The following is a 23,369-nucleotide window of genomic DNA, read 5'->3' on the forward strand; positions in this document are numbered from 1 at the left end:
AACCGGTTCGTGTATCGTTGGGTGGTGTGTGAGAACCGGTTTGCGTATCGTTGGGTGGTGTGGGAGAACCGGTTTGCGTATCGTTGGGTGGTGTGGGAGAGCCGGTTCGTGTATCGTTGGGTGGTGTGGGAGAACCGGTTTGCGTATCATTGGTTGGTGTGGGAGAACCGGTTCGCGTATCATTGGGTGGTGTGGGAGAGCCGGTTCGCGTATCGTTGGGTGGTGTGGGAGAGCCGGTTCGTGTATCGTTGGGTGGTGTGGGGAGAGCCGGTTCGTGTATCGTTGGGTGGTGTGGGGAGAGCCGGTTCGCGTATTGTTGGGTGGTGTGGGAGAACCGGTTCGTGTATCGTTGGGTGGTGTGTGAGAACCGGTTTGCGTATCGTTGGGTGGTGTGTGAGAACCGGTTTGCGTATCGTTGGGTGGTGTGGGAGAACCGGTTTGCGTATCGTTGGGTGGTGTGTGAGAACCGGTTTGCGTATCGTTGGGTGGTGTGGGAGAACCGGTTCGCGTATTGTTGGGTGGTGTGGGAGAGCCGGTTCGTGTATCGTTGGGTGGTGTGGGAGAGTCGGTTCGTGTATCGTTGGGTGGTGTGGGAGAACCGGTTCGCGTATTGTTGGGTGGTGTGGGAGAGCCGGTTCGTGTATCGTTGGGTGGTGTGGGAGAGCCGGTTCGTGTATCGTTGGGTGGTGTGGGAGAACCGGTTCGCGTATTGTTGGGTGGTGTGGGAGAGCCGGTTCGTGTATCGTTGGGTGGTGTGGGAGAGCCGGTTCGTGTATTGTTGGGTGGTGTGGGAGAGCCGGTTCGTGTATCGTTGGGTGGTGTGGGGAGATTGTCTCTCCACTCCAGTTACCTTTGAACCCTTCACGCTGCACCAGTGTGTACACTCACCCGTTAGCAGTCAGTGTTTATTCTAATAATACATGTCGTGGTTTGGTGTAACCAACACTTTCCTGATTTTTTTGATTGACAACGAAAAGCCTTTGGAACGTAAGTGGGTGGTGGGAGCAGGAGCAATGGGCACAGATAGAGAAACAATGTCAATCAAATAGATCTGTCCGAGGACTCTGGACCGCTGAGTCTGTGAGCCGTGTGCGACCTGCAAACAAAAACGTTAAACACAATCATTCGCCAGTAATTAGATCAGAATGCCCACTCCCGGTGAAACTGCGGGCTGGTAAATGATGCTGCTCACAGAATGCCCCTTGCTTCCCCCCCTTGGACCAGGCACCGCTACTCTCACATTCCCTGCTCCAACTTTCAGTGATGTTAAATCCATGTGCTTTACAGATCCTGGTGCAGGGAATAATTCAACAGGAGATAAGCAGTTGGTGTCAGCTCCTCCCCCAAAACCTCCTCACACGTTTTACAACATCCACCAGTATCCAGAGGGTGGTGAATGGAAGGAACTCGGCCTAAGCACAGGTTAGTGTTACGGGCCCCTCCCGAATCTCCAGTACTAAACATGGCCCAGAGTGCAGTTACACCAGCACAGTCCTCATAGACCCACAATGTTACTGTCCTGTTCACAGGATGGTGGTGGAACCAGCTGCTGACTGTCCCATTAATTATCTGTGCGAGGGCCTTCGTTCACCCAGGAAACATGTTGGGAAATTTATAAACTGCAGTATCATTTAGAAATTTGTGATTGAAGCTGAGATAATTACCAGTGTAAGTGGCTGGGATTAGGATCACGGTCCCGCGCCTCGCTCCGTCGATTACCGCGCCGGGCGATCACGGTCCCGCGCCTCGATCCGTCGATTACCGCGCCGGGCGATCACGGTCCCGCGCCTCGATCCGTCGATTACCGCGCCGGGCGCTCACGGTCCCGCGCCTCGCTCCGTCGATTACCGCGCCGGGCGCTCACGGTCCCGCGCCTCGATCCGTCGATTACCGCGCCGGGCGCTCACGGTCCCGCGCCTCGATCCGTCGATTACCGCGCCGGGCGCTCACGGTCCCGCGCCTCGATCCGTCGATTACCGCGCCGGGCGATCACGGTCCCGCGCCTCGATCCGTCGATTACCGCGCCGGGCGATCACGGTCCCGCGCCTCGATCCGTCGATTACCGCACCGGGCGATCACGGTCCCGTGCCTCGCTCCGTCGATTACCGCGCCGGGCGCTCACTGTCCCGCGCCTCGATCCGTCGATTACCGCGCCGGGCGCTCACTGTCCCGTGCCTCGCTCCGTCGATTACCGCACCGGGCGATCACGGTCCCGCGCCTCGATCCGTCGATTACCGCGCCGGGCGCTCACTGTCCCGCGCCTCGATCCGTCGATTACCGCACCGGGCGATCACGGTCCCGCGCCTCGCTCCGTCGATTACCGCGCCGGGCGCTCACTGTCCCGCGCCTCGATCCGTCGATTACCGCGCCGGGCGATCACGGTCCCGCGCCTCGATCCGTCGATTACCGCGCCGGGCGATCACGGTCCCGCGCCTTGATCCGTCGATTACCGCGCCGGGCGCTCACTGTCCCGTGCCTCGCTCCGTCGATTACCGTGCTGGGCGCTCACGGTCTGTATCCAGGAAGGAGGATCTGACCTACCCGAGTGCAAGTGTTTGGCCCTTTAAGCCATTCCAGTACAATCTCCCACAGCAACATTGCCTTGATGACAACAGCAATCGTGACTGCACCGTGCCCATCCCACGTACCGTGCCTGCCCCAGCACAGCTTCCCGTTCCCCCCAATCAGGCACCAGCAATGAAATCCAGGGCTCTGGAAAATCTACAGCAAATTTCAAGGTGTCTGCTTTTGCGCTCCGCCCCGAGAGGGTGACCGTCACCGTCACTCCGCCCCGAGAGGGTGACCGTCACCGTCACTCCGCCCCGAGAGGGTGACCGTCACCGTCACTCCGCCCCGAGAGGGTGACCGTCACCGTCACTCCGCCCCGAGAGGGTGACCGTCACCGTCACTCCGCCCCGAGAGGGTGACCGTCACCGTCACTCCGCCCCGAGAGGGTGACCGTCACCGTCACTCCGCCCCGAGAGGGTGACCGTCACCGTCACTCCGCCCCGAGAGGGTGACCGTCACCGTCACTCCGCCCCGAGAGGGTGACCGTCACCGTCACTCCGCCCCGAGAGGGTGACCGTCACCGTCACTCCGCCCCGAGAGGGTGACCGTCACCGTCACTCCGCCCCGAGAGGGTGACCGTCACTCCGCCCCGAGAGGGTGACCGTCACTCCGCCCCGAGAGGGTGACCGTCACTCCGCCCCGAGAGGGTGACCGTCACTCCGCCCCGAGAGGGTGACCGTCACTCCGCCCCGAGAGGGTGACCGTCACTCCGCCCCGAGAGGGTGACCGTCACTCCGCCCCGAGAGGGTGACCGTCACTCCGCCCCGAGAGGGTGACCGTCACCGTCACTCCGCCCCGAGAGGGTGACCGTCACCGTCACTCCGCCCCGAGAGGGTGACCGTCACTCCGCCCCGAGAGCGAGTCCGTCACCTGGTGCTTTGTCCCGAGAGCCTGACCGTCACCTGGTGCTTTGTCCCGAGAGCCTGACCGTCACCTGGTGCTTTGTCCCGAGAGCCTGACCGTCACCTGGTGCTTTGTCCCGAGAGCCTGACCGTCACCTGGTGCTTTGTCCCGAGAGGGTGACCGTCACCTGGTGCTTTGTCCCGAGAGGGTGACCGTCACCTGGTGCTTTGTCCCGAGAGGGTGACCGTCACCTGGTGTTCTCTCCCGAGTGTGACTGTGTAAGACTGTAAATAAGGAGAGACCATTTTTCATAAAGATTTCCAACCCCTTGTGCCTGTCAGGGACCAGCAGGATCCTGGGCAGTACTCCCAACCTGTGTGTGGAGCGAAGGAGCCCGACTGTCTCTAGCAACCGAGAGACGTCTGAAAGTCGCCGGAAGACCTGGGAGTCGGAGAGGACAGCACCGCCCAGCACCTTCACCATGCCATCGTGGCACTACACGCAGAACATGGACATGGAGGGCAGGAAGAAGAAGGAGAAGGAGAAAAATGCTTTCAAAAAATTCTTTACAAAGAAGTAACTTGGCGGCTGCCCCAACCTCGCTCTTTGATTGTAACTGCTATTTAATCTGGACCTGCACACGACTGAGCTTCACAGACCGATCCACGTACCGCGGGGGCCGACCGGACCGGACCGGACCGTACCACGTACCGCGGGGGCCGACACGTACCACGGGGGGTGACCGGACCGGACCATACCACGTACCGCAGGGTCCGACCAGACCGGACCGTACCACGTACCGCGGGAGCCGACCGGACCGGACAGTTCCACGTACCGCGGGGGCCGACCAGACCGGACCGTACCACGTACCGCGGGGGCCGACCCATACCACCTACCGCGGGAGCCGACCGGACCGGACCATACCACGTACCGCGGGGGCCGACCGGACCAGTCCATACCACGTACCGCGGGGGCCGACCGGACCGGACCATATCACGTACCGCGGGGGCCGACCGGACCAGTCCATATCACGTACCGCGGGGGCCGACCGGACCTGACCATACCACGCACCGCGGGGTCCGACCAGACCGTACCGTACCACGTACCGCGGGGGCCGACCGGACCGGACCGTTCCACGTACCGCGGGGGCCGACCCATACCACGTACCGCGGGGGCCGACCGGACTGGACCATTCCACGTGCCGCGGGGGCCAACCAGACCGGACCATTACATGTACCGCAGGGTCGACTGCACCGGACCATTCGACGTACAGTGGGGCGGGGCGCGACTGGACCGGACCATTTCACGTACCGCGAGGGGGTGGGGGGGCGACTTGACCAGACCATTCCACATAGGGCAGGGCCAACCGGATCGGACCATTCCACACAACCGTACCAGACCGTTTCACATGGACCAGCTTCATAAGTTTACACACCTCCCCCCCCCCCGTTACACTTCAACGCCTTTACGTACACAGATCAGTTACAAACCGAGCTTAAAGTAATATAACATTGTAAGTGTGTTGATCTGGAACGGGTGTGTGGGCCTGTGCTCGAGCTGAGTCTAATACTGCACTAGACTATCATCTTTCCCCAAAACGATGCCTGCTCTTGACTTGAGACTAAAGCAAAGATCTGGGGGGATGCTCCATTTCCATCTGATCAAGAGCAATACGTTATTTCAGGCCATCTAATTATGGTGTTTTCCAAAACTACTTGTTAATTTTTGCTGCTCTTCATTAATATACTGACTGATGATTCTGTGACTGGGGCCTGTTCAGCCAATAGGTCAAGGCTCCAGGTCTTAAATTCACCGTACAACGTCAGGCTGGCATCTCCTTCAAACTTGCTGAAGAGGGGAGTGATTTAATCAGCTGAGCCCGGTGGACCAGGAAGGTGGCAGCTTCATTCCCCAGTCTGTGCTGAGTTAACTGTTCTCACAGGGAACCCAGCCTGAGCTCCGTCTCCAGCCAAACTGCTCAGTATCTGGGCCCAGGTGGGAGCAGTACTGGAGGCTGTCTGGTGCCCAAACGGGGGCTTGAGGAGAGGAGACAACTGCCAGTGGACCCCTTTAATGACCATGTGGTGAGACTCAGTAAATGACTGGTGTGTGGAGAGTCAGCAATGCCCACTGTGACCTCTGACCCACGGAGTACTGATGCAAGAAGTGAAGTCGGCCCTTGGTAATCTGACAAACCCCAGATTTTATTCTGTCGCTATCGTTTGTATTTTAAAATTAAGAAAAAAAATAAAATTGAGATTTGCATGGACTGCCTGGTCGCATTCTACCTCCCACTGAAGGGCCATTAACTCGTGCACTATGGCTGCTCCCTGTGGGGAAGCCCCACATCCTCACCAGCTTCTTTATATCTTGACGGCTGTAACTTGCTCACACTCCGCGTTTGAAACCAAAGATCACGGCGGCAGCTTCTCAGTCTGATCGCAGATCCGGCTGCGGTCTGGCATCAGCAGACTGCCCGTGATGGCCCCCATGGTCAACTGTTCCATTGGCTCTCAGATAACGAATGGGCAATGGGGCGAGGTACCTGAGGTAACGCGTGACGGTAGAATGGCACCCTTTCAGCGCAGGAGTGGGGAGGGGGTCACGGAGAAAATATTTCCAAGCAGCAGCTCCGATCGTGAGTTGAGCAGTTGTTTTATTGCAGAGTCCACGTTCACAGCACTGAACCCCTGCTGTGTTCTACGTTCGTCCGAGAGTTACAAACAATTCCCCCCCCCCCGCAACACATTTATACATGTTCACTGACATTCAGCAGAAAATCCCCTCCCTCCCCAGTCAAAACCTAAGGCTGAGCTTTGATGGCCTCCGTGAAGAGAGTTCGACCCGTGTCCAGGATGGTGGCCGAGGTCTGAACACGACCTAGGAGAATGACAGTGGCAGAAAGTGGCCTGAGAGCCCAGCACGAGCCCAGCTCTCTCTCCATCCGAGGCTTCCTTATGGTCAGTGGTGAGAATCGGCCGCAGCTCCTTCAAAGGTCACTCCTGTAATGAGACAGAAACAGTGTGATCGAGGGGGGCCCTTCGCCAATCTCCACCATACACAGGCACGCCGCAACCTCCAACCACCCAACGCCAGTGTTACCCGGACCCAATCCCAGCCTACAGATCCTGACCCACTGACCCAGGCCCAGGGACCTGACCCAGGCCCACGGACCCAATCCCTGCCCACAGACCCTGACACACTGACCCAATCCCAGCCCACAGACCCTGACCCAATCCCAGCCCACAGACCCTGACACACTGACCCAGGCTCACGGACCCAATCCCTACCCACAGACCCTGACCCACTGACCCAGGCCCAGCCCACTGACCCTGACCCAGTCCACGGACCCAATCCCTGCCCACGGACCCTGTCCCAGTCCACAGACCCTGACCCACTGTTCCTGTATCGAGCAGCAAGTCGCGGGTCTGTCCCTGAATTCACTTCCTTCCGTCGGTTGTTGCAGAGAAATCAGGAGGGAGCAAAACAATCAAATAAAATCATCCAGTGATTCCAACTCACACCCCAAACCCCATCTGGCCCCCAAATCCCATCTTGCCCCCAAACCCTGTCTCACACCCCAAAAACCCCAAACGCCACCTCACCCCCAAACCGCGTCTCATACCTTTAAAAACGCCAAACCCCACGTCACACGCCAAAACTGACCGCACCCCCAAACCCAACCTCACCCCCAAACCCCAAAAACCCCAAACCCCACCTCACACGCCAAAAACCCCAAACCCCATCTAACACGCCAAAACCGACCTCACCCCCGAACCCCAACCTCACCCCCAAACCCCAACCTTACCCCCAAACCCCGTCCCAAACCCCAACATCACACCCCCAAACCCAACCTCACACCCCCAAACCCCGTCTCACACCCCCAAACCCAACCTCACCCCCAAACCCCAACCTCACACCCCCAAACCCCGTCTCACACCCCCAAACCCCAACCTCACCCCCAAACCCCAACCTCACCCCCAAACCCAACCTCACACCCCCAAACCCCGTCTCACACCCCCAAACCCCACCTCACCCCCAAACCCCACCTCACCCCCAAACCCAACCTCACCCCCAAACCCAACCTCACACCCCCAAACCCTGTCTCACACCCCCAAACCCTGTCTCACACCCCCAAACCCAACCTCACCCCCAAACCCCAACCTCACCCCCCCAAACCCTGTCTCACACCCCCAAACCCCACCTCACCCCCAAACCCCAACCTCACCCCCAAACCCCACCCTCACCCCCAAACCCCAACCTCACCCCCAAACCCAACCTCACCCCCAAACCCCAACCTCACCCCCAAACCCCAACCTCACTCCAAACCCCAACCTCACCCCCAAACCCCAACCTCACACCCCCAAACCCAACCTCACACCCCCAAACCCAACCTCACCCCCAAACCCCAACTCACACCCCCAAACCCTGTCACACCCCCAAACCCCAACCTCACCCCCAAACCCAACCTCACACTCCCAAACCCCAACCTCACCCCCAAACCCAACCCCTCACCCCCAAACCCAACCTCACACCCCCAAACCCAACCTCACCCCCAAACCCCGTCTCACACCCCAAACCCCAATCTCACTCCCAAACCCTGTCTCGCCCCCAAACCCCCGTCTCACCCCCAAACCCCCGTCTCACCCCCAAACCCCCGTCTCACCCTCACCTCACCCCCAAACCCCCGTCTCACCACCCCCCCCTCACCTCACCACCACCACCTCCTCAAGGCAACGAGGGATGGGCAATAAATGTCGACCTAGCCAGCGACACCCACATCCCCAGAATGAATCTTAAACATTCTGTAGCGTCCCTCTGCCTGAGATCACCGAACACAGAACGTGGGAGCTCTGGAGAGGCGGAGGCTCCAGGGGACAATTACAGAGCTCCTGCTCTCCAAATAAAGGCTCTTCTCAGGTCTCAGCGCTGGGGGTGGTGCAGAGCAGCTTGTAGGCGCAGTGTTAATACCTCGGAACTGCCAAGACCTCACCTCTGCTGAACCAATACCAAGAGGTCAGATGCCCCCCACTCCCCAGCACGCAGACTCACCTACCCTTTCCACTGCCTCTCTCGGTCGGTCAGAGGGACGTAGATCACTCCCATGAGCTGTGTGCGGGTGAAGTTCCCATCTTCCATCCTGTCGTACTGCTCCAGTATCTGACTTCCTCCACTTGGACCAACGGGTAGAACCAGCCGACCACCAGGTTTCAGCTGCTGCAACAACTGAGGGGGGCACAGAACGGGCACAGAATCAGCAGTGCCCTCGCCAGACTGAACCAGGTACTGATTCCACCGCCTCCCCCACCCCCTCTCCTCTTAGTGAGACCATCCCCTTTATACAACGGTTAGACCAAGTCACCGACAGAGGGGACTTTGTCGCCAGTCTCCCCCCTCCTCCTCCCCCTACTCTCGGGGACTCCCTCCCTTCCCCTCCCCCTACTCTCGGGGACTCCCTCCCCTCCCCCCACTCTCGGGGACTCCCTCCCCTCCCCCCACTCTCGGGGACTCCCTCCCCTCCCCTCCCCCTACTCTCGGGGACTCCCTCCCCTCCCCTCCACTCCCCCCACGCTCGGGGACTCCCTCCCCCTACTCTCGGGGACTCCCTCCCCTCCCCCTACTCTCGGGGACTCCCTCCCCTCCCCCCACTCTCGGGGACTCCCTCCCCTCCCCCCACGCTCGGGGACTCCCTCCCCTCCCCTCCCCCCACGCTCGGGGACTCCCTCCCCTCCCTTCCACCTACTCTCGGGGACTCCCTCCCCTCCCTTCCACCTACTCTCGGGGACTCCCTCCCCTCCCCTCCCCCCACTCTCGGGGACTCCCTCCCATCCCTCTACTCTCGGGGACTCCCTCCCCTCCCCTCCCCCCACTCTCGGGGACTCCCTCCCCTCCCCTCCCCCCACTCTCGGGGACTCCCTCCCCTCCCCTCCCCCCACTCTCGGGGACTCCCTCCCCTCCCCCTCACTCTCGGGGACTCCCTCCCCTCCCCCCACTCTCGGGGACTCCCTCCCCTCCCCTCCCCTTCCCCTACTCGCGGGGACTCCCTCCCCTCCCCCCACTCTCGGGGACTCCCTCCCCTCCCCTTCCCCTACTCGCGGGGACTCCCTCCCCTCCCCCCACTCTCGGGGACTCCCTCCCCTCCCCTTCCCCTACTCGCGGGGACTCCCTCCCCTCCCCCCACTCTCGGGGACTCCCTCCCCTCCCCTTCCCCTACTCTCGGGGACTCCCTCCTCTCCCCTTCCCCTACTCTCGGGATCTCCCTCCCCTCCCCTTTGCCCCCACTCTCGGGGTCTCCCTCCCCGAGCTCCGTGGCCCCACTCTCCAGACCCCTCTTCCCACTTTCATCAGTCTCCTGGGCGCGGCTGCCCCCCTTTCACCATCGCCCCTAATTTCCCCCACCGACAGGCACCTGTTCTCTGTGGTGCCTCAGGCATTCTCCAAATGGAAGCTCCTATTACTTGAGACTCCCATTTCTAAAACGCCTTTCACCACCTCAGGACGTCCCAAAGTGATTTATGTCACAGCAATGAAGTACTTTTGGAGTGTAGTCAATGTAGGAAACACGGCAACCATTTTGTGCACAGCAAGATCCCGCAAACAGCAATAATGGACCAGATAATCCGTTTTTAGTGATTGGTTGAGGGATAAATATTGGCCCAGGACACCAGGAGGAACTCCCCTGCTCTTCTTTGAATGGTGCCGTGGGATCTTTCACATTCACCTGAGAGGGGAGACGGGGCCTTGGTTCATCCAAAAGACGACACTGTGACGGTGCAGCACTCCCTCAGTACTGCACTGGGAGTGTCAGCCTGGGTTATTGGCTTGAACCCACGACCTTCTGACTCAGTGATACCAACTGAGCCGTGACTGATATCTCAAAAAATTAAACGAATGATATTTTTAACACATTAATTGCTCCAAACACAGAACCCTATAAATAAATTACAACTTCCTCGGTTGGCCTTCTGAGTAACTCAGTGTTGTGCATTCACTAAACCTTCCTCTGAACAAGGGCATCGAGCTCCCAATTCACTTCAATTCCACTCACTAACTCGGGACAGACAAGGAAGGGCTCGACTGACAGGTTCAGATGGTTCTGGAAACAGAGACTTGCTTACCGCCTGAGGAACAGTCGGTGCAGCCGCGCCCACGTGAATGGCATCATAGGGCGCTCCACTGGGGTACCCGCGTCGCCCGTCTCCCACTGGAAGGGAAAGTGTGAGAAGAGTGAGTGTTGGAGACTCCTCCAGTCCCCTCCCCATTGCTCCTCCCCGTCTCCTGCTCAACGCTGGCTCGGCCCAAGTCTCCATGTGTAGAGCTAGTCAGTGAGGCCCCAACAGCCCCCCCCCAACTCTCCTCTCCCCCCTCCTCCAGACAATCCTCACCCTCCCCCACTCCTCTGCCCAGACACCCCCCACCCTCCCCCCACTCTTCTCTCCCCCTCCTCCTCTCCAGACTCCCCCTCCCCCTTCCCCACTCCCCCCCTACTCTCCTCTCCCCAGACACCCCTCTCCCCTCCCCAGACACCCCTCTCCCCTCCCCAGACACCCCTCACCCCTCTCACCAGACGCCCCTCCCCCGCTCTCCTCTCCCCAGACGCCCCTCCCCCGCTCTCCTCTCCCCAGACGCCCCTCCCCCGCTCTCCTCTCCCCAGACGCCCCTCCCGCGCTCTCCACTCCCCAGACGCCCCTCCCCCTCCCTCCTCTCCCCAGACTCCCTTCACCCCCACTCTCCTCTTCACAGACTCCCCTCACTCCCCCAGCCTCCTCCAATCTCCTCTCCCCAGACACCCTCCCAACCCCCTCCCCCACCATTCCCTCTCCAGGCTCCCCTCACCCTCTCCCTCATCTCCTCACAACCCCACTCCTCCTCTCCTCTGACTCCCCCCATCCCCATTCCCACCACACTCTCCCCACCCCCCTCCCCCCACAACATACCGATCAGTGTGAGCCGGCCCGAGCTGAGCAGCAGTGATTGGTCGGACTGCACGTTTGCAATGGACTGTTCCACCAGTTCGGGGATGTGATCGATTCCAACCACCGTCCCTGTGGGCCCCACCTGTGAACAGAGAGGAGAGAATTTGCCAGCGGGAAACATCAGCCCCCCCGAGTGAACAGGGCCCAGCGGAGTCACCGCCCCTTCACACTGCTCCCACCCACAGCTCACTGATTTCTGCCGATCTGTTGGGAGAGGAGCACGGCTCACATTGACCCTGGGGCACGGCTCACATTGACCCTGGGGCACGGCTCACATTGACCCTGGGGCACGGCTCACATTGACCCTGGGGCACGGCTCACATTGACCCTGGGGCACGGCTCACATTGACCCTGGGGCACGGCTCACATTGACCCTGGGGCACGGCTCACATTGACCCTGGGGCACGGCTCACATTGACCCTGGGGCACGGCTCACATTGACCCTGGGGCACGGCTCACATTGACCCTGGGGTAAGGCTCACATTGACCCTGGGGCACGGCTCACATTGACCCTGGGGCACGGCTCACATTGACCCTGGGGTAAGGCTCACATTGACCCTGGGGCACGGCTCACATTGACCCTGGGGCACGGCTCACATTAACCCTGGGGCATTGCTCACATTAACCCTGGGGTAAGGCTCACATTGACCCTGGGGTAAGGCTCACATTGACCCTGGGGTAAGGCTCACATTGACCCTGGGGCACGGCTCACATTGACCCTGGGGTAAGGCTCACATTGACCCTGGGGCACGGCTCACATTGACCCTGGGGCACGGCTCACATTGACCCTGGGGTAAGGCTCACATTGACCCTGGGGCACGGCTCACATTGACCCTGGTGCATGGCTCACATTGACCCTGGGGCATTGCTCACATTAACCCTGGGGTAAGGCTCACATTAACCCTGGGGTAAGGCTCACATTGACCCTGGGGTAAGGCTCACATTGACCCTGGGGTAAGGCTCACATTGACCCTGGGGCACGGCTCACATTGACCCTGGGGCACGGCTCACATTGACCCTGGGGCACGGCTCACATTGACCCTGGGGTAAGGCTCACATTGACCCTGGGGCACGGCTCACATTGACCCTGGGGTAAAGCTCACATTGACCCTGGGGTAAGGCTCACATTGACCCTGGGGCACGGCTCACATTGACCCTGGGGTAAGGCTCACATTGACCCTGGGGCACGGCTCACATTGACCCTGGGGCACGGCTCACATTGACCCTGGGGCACGGCTCACATTGACCCTGGGGTAAGGCTCACATTGACCCTGGGGCACGGCTCACATTGACCCTGGGGCACGGTTCACATTGACCCTGGGGCACGGCTCACATTAACCCTGGGGCACGGCTCACATTAACCCTGGGGTAAGGCTCACATTAACCCTGGGGCACGGCTCACATTGACCCTGGGGTAAGGCTCACATTAACCCTGGGGCACGGCTCACATTAACCCTGGGGTAAGGCTCACATTAACCCTGGGGCACGGCTCACATTGACCCTGGGGTAAGGCTCACATTGACCCTGGGGCACGGCTCACATTGACCCTGGGGTAAGGCTCACATTAACCCTGGGGCACGGCTCACATTGACCCTGGGGCACGGCTCACATTGACCCTGGGGTAAGGCTCACATTGACCCTGGGGCACGGCTCACATTGACCCTGGGGCACGGCTCACATTGACCCTGGGGCACGGCTCACATTGACCCTGGGGCACGGCTCACATTGACCCTGGGGTAAGGCTCACATTGACCCTGGGGCACGGCTCACATTGACCCTGGGGCACGGCTCACATTGACCCTGGGGTAAGGCTCACATTGACCCTGGGGCACGGCTCACATTGACCCTGGGGTAAGGCTCACATTGACCCTGGGGCACGGCTCACATTGACCCTGGGGCACGGCTCACATTGACCCTGGGGCATCGCTCACATTGACCCTGGGGCACGGCTCACATTGACCCTGGGGTAAGGCTCACATTGACCCTGGGGCACGGCTCACATTGACCCTGGGGTAAGGCTCACATTGACCCTGGGGCACGGCTCACATTGACCCTGGGGCACGGCTCACATTGACCCTGGGGCACGGCTCACATTGACCCTGGGGCACGGCTCACATTGACCCTGGGGTAAGGCTCACATTGACCCTGGGGCATCGCTCACATTGACCCTGGGGCATCGCTCACATTGACCCTGGACCTCACGCACTTACCCAAGTGTCCATTCTTGACGTGAGGATCTAGACTGTGAGGATGGGAAGGCTGCTCGACCATGGTGGGCACACAGTCCAATCCTGTCTCTCCCTCCACAGGTCACTGGAGAGTCACCAGGAACAGGTGCCCCTCTCTCACCCTGTGGCTAACTGGGGCTTGCTCTCCTCAAACCACTCAGCACAGACCCAGTATGGAAGCTGGGCCCTCCCTTTCGGGCTCTGCGGGGCCACCCCGAGGACTGCAATCCCACAGTGGGCCACCAGAGGAGCCCCAGCCCACGTTGAGCACAGGAGGAGGCCATTTGGCCCATCGTGCCTGTGCTGGCTCTTTGGTAAAGCTGTCCAATTAGTCCCATTCTTCTGCTCTTTCCCCATAGCCCTGTAAAATTTTTCCCTTCGATTATTTATCCAGTTCCCTTTTGAAAGTTATTATTGAATCTGCTTCCACCACCATTTTAGGCAGTGTATTCCAGATCAGAACAACGCACTGAGTAAAAAAAATTCTCATGTTGCTTCTGATTCTTTTGCTGATCACCTTAAATCTGTGTTCTCTGGTCACCGACCCTTCTGCCACTGGAAACAGTTTCTCCTTATTTACTCTGTTAAAACCCCTCATGATTTTGATCACCTCTATGGTGTTGCTGGTTTCTCCAGGTGACCAGGACCCCTGACTCACCATTCTGGCGAAGCAGGCAGAAAGGTAACCACTCCCTGAGCCCACGTCCAGGGCTCGGGCCCCTTCGTACAGGTGGTCCTTCAGACATTCCAGCGCATGTGCATGCTGCAACACAGACAAACACGGTAAATACACCAATACACACAGGGAGAGCTGGACTACTCCCCAAACAGGCAAACACACAGAAATACAACTCCGGAATCAGGGACAGGCGGGGAGGGAGCTGGGCACAGACAGGCAGCATTTGGAACTGCAAATCTAGCCCAGGCACAGTGAATGAAGGGCCCCTCTCTCTGACTGGGAGTCTGGGTAGGACACAGTATGAGACACTGTCCTGTCATCTCGGGGACCCGCATTCCAAGGCTTCTAATCAACAGTAAACTCATGTCTCAGTCAGACAGGCCATAGGACTGGGACACAAAGAGTTAACCAGTACAGTAGGTGGAGCTCATCTAGTTGAGAGAGTGTAGAGGGAGCTTTACTCTGTATCTAACCCGTGCTGTACCTGCCCTGGGAGTGTTTGATGGGACAGTGTAGAGGGAGCTTTACTCTGTATCTAACCCGTGCTGTACCTGCCCTGGGAGTGTTTGATGGGACAGTGTAGAGGGAGCTTTACTCTGTATCTAACCCGTGCTGTACCTGCCCTGGGAGTGTTTGATGGGACAGTGTAGAGGGAGCTTTACTCTGTATCTAACCCGTGCTGTACCTGCCCTGGGAGTGTTTGATGGGACAGTGTAGAGGGAGCTTTACTCTGTATCTAACCCGTGCTGTACCTGCCCTGGGAGTGTTTGATGGGACAGTGTAGAGGGAGCTTTACTCTGTATCTGACCCGTGCTGTACCTGCCCTGGGAGTGTTTGATGGGACAGTGTAGAGGGAGCTTTACTCTGTATCTAACCCGTGCTGTACCTGCCCTGGGAATGTTTGATGGGACAGTGTAGAGGGAGCTTTACTCTGTATCTAACCCGTGCTGTACCTGCCCTGGGAATGTTTGATGGGACAGTGTAGAGGGAGCTTTACTCTATCTAACCCGTGATGTACCTGCCCTGGGAGTGTTTGATGGGACAGTGTAGAGGGAGCTTTACTCTGTATCTAACCCGTGCTGTACCTGCCCTGGGAGTGTTTGATGGGACGGTGTAGAGGGAACTTTACTCTGTATCTAACCCATGCTGTACCTGCCCTGGGAGTGTTTGATGGGACAGTGTAGAGGGAGCTTTACTCTATCTAACCCGTGATGTACCTGCCCTGGGAATGTTTGATGGGACAGTGTAGAGGGAGCTTTACTCTGTATCTAACCCGTGCTGTACCTGCCCTGGGAATGTTTGATGGGACAGTGTAGAGGGAGCTTTACTCTGTATCTAACCCGTGCTGTACCTGCCCTGGGAGTGTTTGATGGGACGGTGTAGAGGGAACTTTACTCTGTATCTAACCCATGCTGTACCTGCCCTGGGAGTGTTTGATGGGACAGTGTAGAGGGAGCTTTACTCTATCTAACCCGTGATGTACCTGCCCTGGGAGTGTTTGATGGGACAGTGTAGAGGGAGCTTTACTCTGTATCTAACCCGTGCTGTACCTGCCCTGGGAATGTTTGATGGGACAGTGTAGAGGGAGCTTTACTCTGTATCTAACCCGTGCTGTACCTGCCCTGGGAGTGTTTGATGGGACAGTGTAGAGGGAGCTTTACTCTGTATCTAACCCGTGCTGTACCTGCCCTGGGAGTGTTTGACGGGACAGTGTACATAAGAACATAAGAACATAAGAAATTGGAGCAGGAGTAGGCCAATCGGCCCCTCGAGCCTGCTCCGCCATTCAATAAGATCATGGCTGATCTGATCCCAACCACAAATCTAAAGAACACAAGAAGTCGGAGCAGGACCCGGCCACACAGCCCCTGGGCCCTCTCCGCCACCCACAGGGCATTGACCGATCCGAACTCAGCTTCATGTCCAATTTCCTGCCCGCTCCCCATAACCCCTAATTCCCTTTACTTCTAGGAAACTGTCTATTTCTGTTTTAAATTTATTTAATGATGTAGCTTCCACAGCTTCCTGGGGCAGCAAATTCCACAGACCTACCACCCTCTGAGTGAAGAAGTTTCTCCTCATCTCAGTTTTGAAAGAGCAGCCCCTTATTCTAAGATTATGCCCCCTAGTTCTAGTTTCACCCATCTTTGGGAACATCCTTACTGCATCCACCCGATCAAGACCCTTCACAATCTTATATGTTTCAATAAGATCGCCTCTCATTCTTCTGAACTCCAATGAGTAGAGTCCCAATCTACTCAACCTCTCCTCATATGTCCGCCCCCTCATCCCCGGGATTAACCGAGTGAACCTTCTTTGTACTGCCTCGAGAGCAAGTATGTCTTTTCTTAAGTATGGAGACCAAAACTGTATGCAGTATTCCAGGTGCGGTCTCACCAATACCTTATATAACTGCAGCAATACCTCCATGTTTTTATATTCTATCCCCCTAGCAATAAAAGCTAACATTCCGTTGGCTTTCTTGATCACCTGCTGCACCTGCATACCAACTTTTTGATTTTCTTGCACTAGGACCCCCAGATCCCTTTGTACTGCAGTACTTTCCAGTCTCTCGCCATTAAGAAAATAACTTGCTCTCTGATTTTTCCTGCCAAAGTGCATAACCTCACATTTTCCAATATTATATTGCATCTGCCAAATCTCCGCCCACTCACCCAGCCTGTCTATATCCCCTTGCAGGTTTTTTATGTCCTCCTCACTCTCTACTTTCCCTCCCATCTTTGTATCATCTGCAAATTTTGATATGTTGCACTCGGTCCCCTCCTCCAAATCGTTAATATAGATTGTAAAGAGTTGGGGACCCAGCACCGACCCCTGTGGAACACCACTGGTTACTGGTTGCCAGTCCGAAAATGAACCATTTATCCCAACTCTCTGCTTCCTGTTCGATAACCAATCCTCCACCCATGCCAGAATATTACCCCCAATCCCGTGATTTTTTATCTTAAGTAATAATCTTTTATGTGGCACCTTGTCGAATGCCTTCTGGAAGTCTAAATACACTATGTCCACTGGTTCCCCTTTATCCACCCTATACGTTATATCCTCGAAGAACTCAAGCAAATTTGTCAGACATGACTTCCCCTTCATAAAGCCATGCTGACTTTGTCCTATTAAATTATGCTTATGTTCCGTTACTGTCTCCTTAATAATAGACTCCAAAATTTTACCCACCACAGATGTTAAGCTAACTGGCCTATAATTTCCAGCCTTCTGCCTACTACCCTTTTTAAATAACGGTGTTACATTAGCAGTTTTCCAATCTGCCGGGACCTCTCCTGAGTCCAGGGAATTTTGGAAAACTATCACCAAAGCATCCACAATCCCTACTGCCACTTCCCTCAAGACCCTAGGATGGAAGCCATCAGGTCCAGGGGATTTATCCGCCTTGAGTCCCATTATTTTACTGAGTACCATCTCCTGAGTGATTTTAATCGTATTTAGCTCCTCCCCCCCGAGAGTCCCCTGTTTGTCCAGTGTTGGGATATTCTTAGTGTCCTCTACTGTAAAGACTGAAACAAAATATTTGTTCAGCATTTTTGCCATCTCCATGTTTCCCACCATTAATTTCCCGGTCTCATCCTCTAAGGGACCTATGTTTGCCTTAGCCACCCTTTTTCTTTTTATATAACTATAGAAACTCTTGCTATCTGTTTTTATATTTTTTGCTAATTTCTTTTCATAATCTAACTTCCCTTTCTTAATCAATCCTTTAGTTACTTTTTGCTGTCTTTTGAAGAATTCCCAATCTTCTATCCTCCCACTAAGTTTGGCTACCTTATATGTCCTTGTTTTTAGTCGGATACTATCCTTGATTTCTTTACTTAGCTTTACTCTGTATCTAACCCGTGCTGTACCTGCCCTGGGAATGTTTGATGGGACAGTGTAGAGGGAGCTTTACTCTGTATCTAACCCGTGCTGTACCTGCCCTGGGAATGTTTGATGGGACAGTGTAGAGGGAGCTTTACTCTGTATCTAACCCATGCTGTACCTGCCCTGGGAGTGTTTGATGGGACAGTGCAGAGGGAGCTTTACTCTATCTAACCCGTGATGTACCTGCCCTGGGAGTGTTTGATGGGACAGTGTAGAGGGAGCTTTACTCTGTATCTAACCCGTGCTGTACCTGCCCTGGGAGTGTTTGATGGGACAGTGTAGAGGGAGCTTTACTCTGTATCTAACCCGTGCTGTACCTGCCCTGGGAATGTTTGATGGGACAGTGTAGAGGGAGCTTTACTCTGTATCTAACCCGTGCTGTACCTGCCCTGGGAGTGTTTGATGGGACAGTGTAGAGGGAGCTTTACTCTGTATCTAACCCGTGCTGTACCTGCCCTGGGAGTGTTTGATGGGACAGTGTAGAGGGAGCTTTACTCTGTATCTAACCCGTACTGTACCTGCCCTGGGAGTGTTTGATGGGACAGTGTAGAGGGAGCTTTACTCTGTATCTAACCCGTGCTGTACCTGCCCTGGGAATGTTTGATGGGACAGTGTAGAGGGAGCTTTACTCTCTACCTATTTGGTTTGGCTTTCTGCAGAGAAGAGGTAAATCACAGTGTAGATGAAATTTAAAGGGATGTGCCCATCTAAGGGTAAAGTAAGTCACCAAGACTGACAGGAAGAGGTTGAAAATAAGAAAAACCCAAAGTGCAGATACATCATGGCATCTGGGGTGAGTGGTGGAACAGTGTGATTCTCAGCCATTCTGGTGAAGTGGATGCTGTGCTCCATCAAGGGGTCTGAGGATTGCCCTCATCTTCACTCCAAGGCATCCTCCCCACGGGGCGGCGGCAGCGCGGTCCCCACGGGGCGGCTGCAGCAGCGCGGTCCCCACGGGGCGGCGGCAGCGCGGTCCCCACGGGGCGGCTGCAGCAGCGCGGTCCCCACGGGGCGGCGGCGCGGTCCCCACGGGGCGGCGGCAGCGCGGTCCCCACGGGGCGGCTGCAGCAGCGCGGTCCCCACGGGGCGGCGGCGGCGCGGTCCCCACGGGGCGGCGGCGGCGCGGTCCCCACGGGGCGGCGGCGGCGCGGTCCCCACGGGGCGGCGGCGGCGCGGTCCCCACGGGGCGGCGGCGGCGCGGTCCCCACGGGGCGGCGGCGGCGCGGTCCCCACGGGGCAGCAGCGCGGTCCCCACGGGGCGGCGGCGGCGCGGTCCCCACGGGGCGGCGGCGGCGCGGTCCCCACGGGGCGGCAGCGCGGTAACTCCTGTAATAACCCAAGGCTCGATAGAGACGAGCTGTTGTCCTCGGTCAGTGAGAGGCAGGTGTGCCAATTCCTGCTTCCACAGCTCGTGGCCAAATGGCTCAGGTGCCTGCCGATTTCCCCGGCCTGGAGATTCTCATCCTGAACCAAAACAACCAGGAAATACTCAGGGAATATCCAGACCAACCATACCATGGACTTTACCGTCACTGGCTGCCTGACTGAGTGCAGCAGGCACAGAGTGAATGGCTTGAGGGTTTGGTAAGTGTGGGTGTTTAAGGGTTAATCTCTTTTAAAATCTGGTGTAAATTGCTATCAACTGTTTAAGTTCAAATTTAAACTTTAAATGTTTAAGTTTCTGTCAGACTTAAGCAGAGACAAACAAGCAAGCTCTCCTACTGCAGAGCTGCTGTAGTTAGTTATTGGTTAGCTAGATTAAACTGGTCCCTGAAACAGTAGCAGAGCAGGGCTGATTCATCTCAGTCACAAACAGCAGAAATACAGGGGCCTGTGAGTGCAACCAGCCCTGAGTGCAGCGGGCACAGAGTGAACAGCTTGAGAGTTTGGTGAGTGTGGGAGTTCGGTGAAGTGGGGGAAGGAGGTGCTGCTTTTCCTAACTTTTTCCGCAGAGCGACGGTGGACCTGAGCAGCAGAAGTCCGAGAACAGGGATAAAAGCAGCAGACCTGCAACAAGAGAAAACTGCAGTGTGGCGTCACAGGTGAGGCAGGTAAGTGATTGGTAGTGACTGAGGGCTAAGTTTTAAGTTAACATATAGCATGTAACTAAATTTTAAAAACTAAACTTAATTTAATTAATCTAATTAAACAAGGTAAATAATTTGATTAACACTAAATTGATTAATTAAATAAAATAATGGGAGAACAGGAGATGTGTTGCTGCTGCAATATGTGGGAGCTTGTGGACATTTTTCTCCAGGGTGACTCCATCTGCAGTCAGTGTCTGCGGCTCGAGGAACTTCAGATCCGAGTTGAGGAGCTGGAGTCCGAGCTGCGTACATTACAAGAAATCAGGGAGGGAGAAAGCGACCTGGACCATTTGCTCCAGGAGGCAGCCACACCCCTTAGATTAGATACTTTAGAATTGACACGTGGTCAGGGACAGGAGGGTGTGACTGTGAGTGAGGCAGGTACGGGGATCCAGGAGGTAGTGAGGCAGGTACGGGGATCCAGGAGGTAGTGAGGCAGGTACGGGGATCCAGGAGGTCGTACTGCAGGAGTCTCAGTCCCTGCACTTGTCCAATAGATTTGAGGTTCTTGCAACCCTTGTGGACAAGTGCAGGGACTGCGGGGAGGACAAGCAAACTGACCATCGCACCGTGGTACAGTAACCCGTTCTAGTGGGGGGAGTAAAAAGGAAGGTGGTTGTAGTAGGCGACAGTATAGTTAGGGGGATAGACACTGTTCTCTGCAGCCAGGAGCACGAGTCCCAAAGGCTGTGTTGCCTGCCCGATGCCAGGGTTAAGGACATCTCCTCTGGGCTGAAGAAGAACTTGGAGTGGGAGGGTGAAGATCCAGTTGTCGTGGTCCACGTAGGTACCAACGACATAGGTAGGACTAAGAAAAAGGTTCTGCTGAGAGATTATGAGCAGCTAGGGACTAAATTAAAAAGCAGAACCACAAAGATAATAATCTCTGGATTATTACCTGAGCCACGAACAAATTAGCATTGGGTCAAAGATTGGTGTGGGAGATGAATGTGTGTCTTAAAGATTGGTGTGAGAGAAGTGGGTTTCAATTCATGGGGCACTGGCACCAGTCCTGGGGAAAGAGAGAGCTGTTCCGTTGGGACGGACTACACCTGAACCGTGCTGGGACCAGAGTTCTAGCGAATCAAATAACTAGGGAGGTAGATAGGGCTTTAAACTAAATAAGTGGGGGGGGTGGGGGGGAAGGTCGCGGTGGAGAGAAATCTAGAATGCTAAAGAGAAAAGACAAGGAAGCAGTGCAGGAAAGTGATTGGGGTAAGGATAACCAGATTGGGTCAGGAAGGGACAGAGCGTACAAACAAAAGACAACAAATAGGGTCCGGGTAAGAAAAAATGTTAAGATGTCTAAAAATGTTGAAAAGGCAAATCTAAAGGCACTGTATCTGAATGCACAAAGCATTCGTAATAAGGTAGACGAATTAACAGCGCAAATAGATGTAAACGGATATGATATAATAGCAATTACGGAGCCACGGCTGCTGGGTGACCAAGGCTGGGAGCTGAATATCCAAGGGTATTCGATATTTAGGAAGGACAGGCAAAAAGGAAAAGGAGGTGGGGTGGCATTGTTAGTAAAAGATGAAATCAGAGCAATAGTGAGAAAGGATATTGGCTCAGAAAATCAAGCTGTAGAATCAGTCTGGGTGGAGTTAAGCACCAAGGGGCAGAAAACACTGGTGGGAGTTGTCTATAGGCCTCCAAACAGTAGTGGTAATGTGGCATCAAACAGGAAATTAGAGATGCATGTAACAAGGGTACTACAGTAATCACGGGTGACTTTAATCTACTTATAGACTGGCCAAACCAAATTAGCAATAATACTGTGGAGGATGAATTCCTGGAGTGTGTACGAGATGGTTTTTTAGACCAGTACGTTGAGGAGCCAACCAGGGAACAGGCTATCCTTGATTGGGTATTGTGCAATGAGAAGGGGTTAATTAATAATCTTGTTGTGCAGGGTCCTTTAGGGAAGAGTGACCATAACATGATTGAATTCTTCATTAAGATGGAAAGTGAAGTCCAATCCGAAACTAGGGTCCGAAATCTAAACAAAGGAAACTACGAAGGTATGAGGAGTGAGTTGGCTATGATAGATTGGGGAGCTTCATAAAAAGGCATGATGGTGGATAGGCAACGGCTAACATTTCAGGAACGAATGCATGAATTGCAACAGTTATACATTCCTTTCTGGCACAAAAACACAAAAGGAAATGCGGCCCAACTATGGTTAACAAAAGAAATTAAGGATAGTATTAGATCCAAAGAGGAGTCACATAAAGTTGCCAGAAAAAGTAGCAAACCTGAGGATTGGGAGCAGTTTAGAATTCAGCAAAAAAGGACCAAGAGATTGATTAAGAGGGGAAAAATAGAGTGTGAGAGTAAACTTGCAAGGAACATAAACGTGGACTGTAAAAGCTTCTACAAGTATGTAAAAAGAAAAAGATTAGTGAAGACAAATGTAGGTCCCTTGCAGTCAGAAACGGGAGAATTTATAATGGGGATCAGGGAAATGGCAGAGCAATTAAACAAATACTTTGGTTCTGTCTTCACGGAAGAGAACTCAAATAACTTCCCAGAAATGCTAGGGAACCGAGGCACTAGTGAGAAGGAGGAATTAAAGGAAATTAGTATTAGTAAAAAAAATAGTGCTGGAGAAATTAATGGGACTGAAAGCGGATAAATCCCCAGGACCTGATACTCTGCATCCCAGAGTACTAAAAGAGGTAGCCATGGAAATAGTGGATGCATTAATTGTCATCTTCCAAAATTCTATAGATTATGGAACAGTTCCTGCAGATTGGAGGGTAGCAAATGTAACCCCACTATTTAAAAAAGGAGGGAGAGAAAACAGGGAACTACAGACCGGTTAACCTAACATTAGTAGTCGGGAAAATGCTAGAGTCTATTATAAAGGATGTGATAACAGGACACTTAGAAAATATCAACGGGATTAGACAAAGTCAACATGGATTTATGAAAGGGAAATCATGTTTGACAAACCTACTGGAGTTTTTTGAGGATGTAACTGGTAGAATGGATAAGGGAGAAACAGTGGATGTGGTTTATTTGGATTTTCAGAAGGCCTTTGTTAAAGTCCCACATAAGAGGTTAGTGTGCAAAATTAAAGCAC

General features: G+C 55.2%; 2 protein-coding genes across 4 annotated transcripts in view; one reads left to right on the forward strand and one right to left on the reverse strand.

The window, feature by feature from the left end:
* sptbn5 (spectrin, beta, non-erythrocytic 5) overlaps positions 1-5,680 on the forward strand; it is a 394,215-nt gene extending 388,535 nt beyond the window's left edge. The window contains exons 72-73 of the mRNA XM_067991151.1: positions 1,288-1,422; positions 3,753-5,680. Coding sequence (XP_067847252.1) covers positions 1,288-1,422; positions 3,753-3,991 — 374 coding nt within the window. The 3' untranslated portion in view covers positions 3,992-5,680. The remainder of the gene's footprint in view (positions 1-1,287; positions 1,423-3,752) is intronic.
* A 369-nt stretch (positions 5,681-6,049) lies between these two features.
* Positions 6,050-23,369, reverse strand: part of pcmtl (l-isoaspartyl protein carboxyl methyltransferase, like) — a 66,114-nt gene continuing 48,794 nt past the window's right edge. For 2 of the 3 annotated variants that reach the window (XM_067991155.1, XM_067991153.1), the window contains 5 exons: positions 14,274-14,378; positions 11,349-11,469; positions 10,530-10,615; positions 8,468-8,637; positions 6,050-6,413 (listed from right to left, as the gene is read on the reverse strand). In XM_067991155.1, coding sequence (XP_067847256.1) covers positions 6,401-6,413; positions 8,468-8,637; positions 10,530-10,615; positions 11,349-11,469; positions 14,274-14,378 — 495 coding nt within the window. In that variant the 3' untranslated portion in view covers positions 6,050-6,400. Of the gene's footprint in view, positions 6,414-8,463; positions 8,638-10,529; positions 10,616-11,348; positions 11,470-14,273; positions 14,379-23,369 lie in introns of all 3 variants that reach the window. The other variant, XM_067991154.1, reaches the window with a different exon arrangement.

Source organism: Heptranchias perlo, chromosome 10, assembly GCF_035084215.1.
Source record: "Heptranchias perlo isolate sHepPer1 chromosome 10, sHepPer1.hap1, whole genome shotgun sequence".
NCBI lineage: Eukaryota > Metazoa > Chordata > Chondrichthyes > Hexanchiformes > Hexanchidae > Heptranchias > Heptranchias perlo.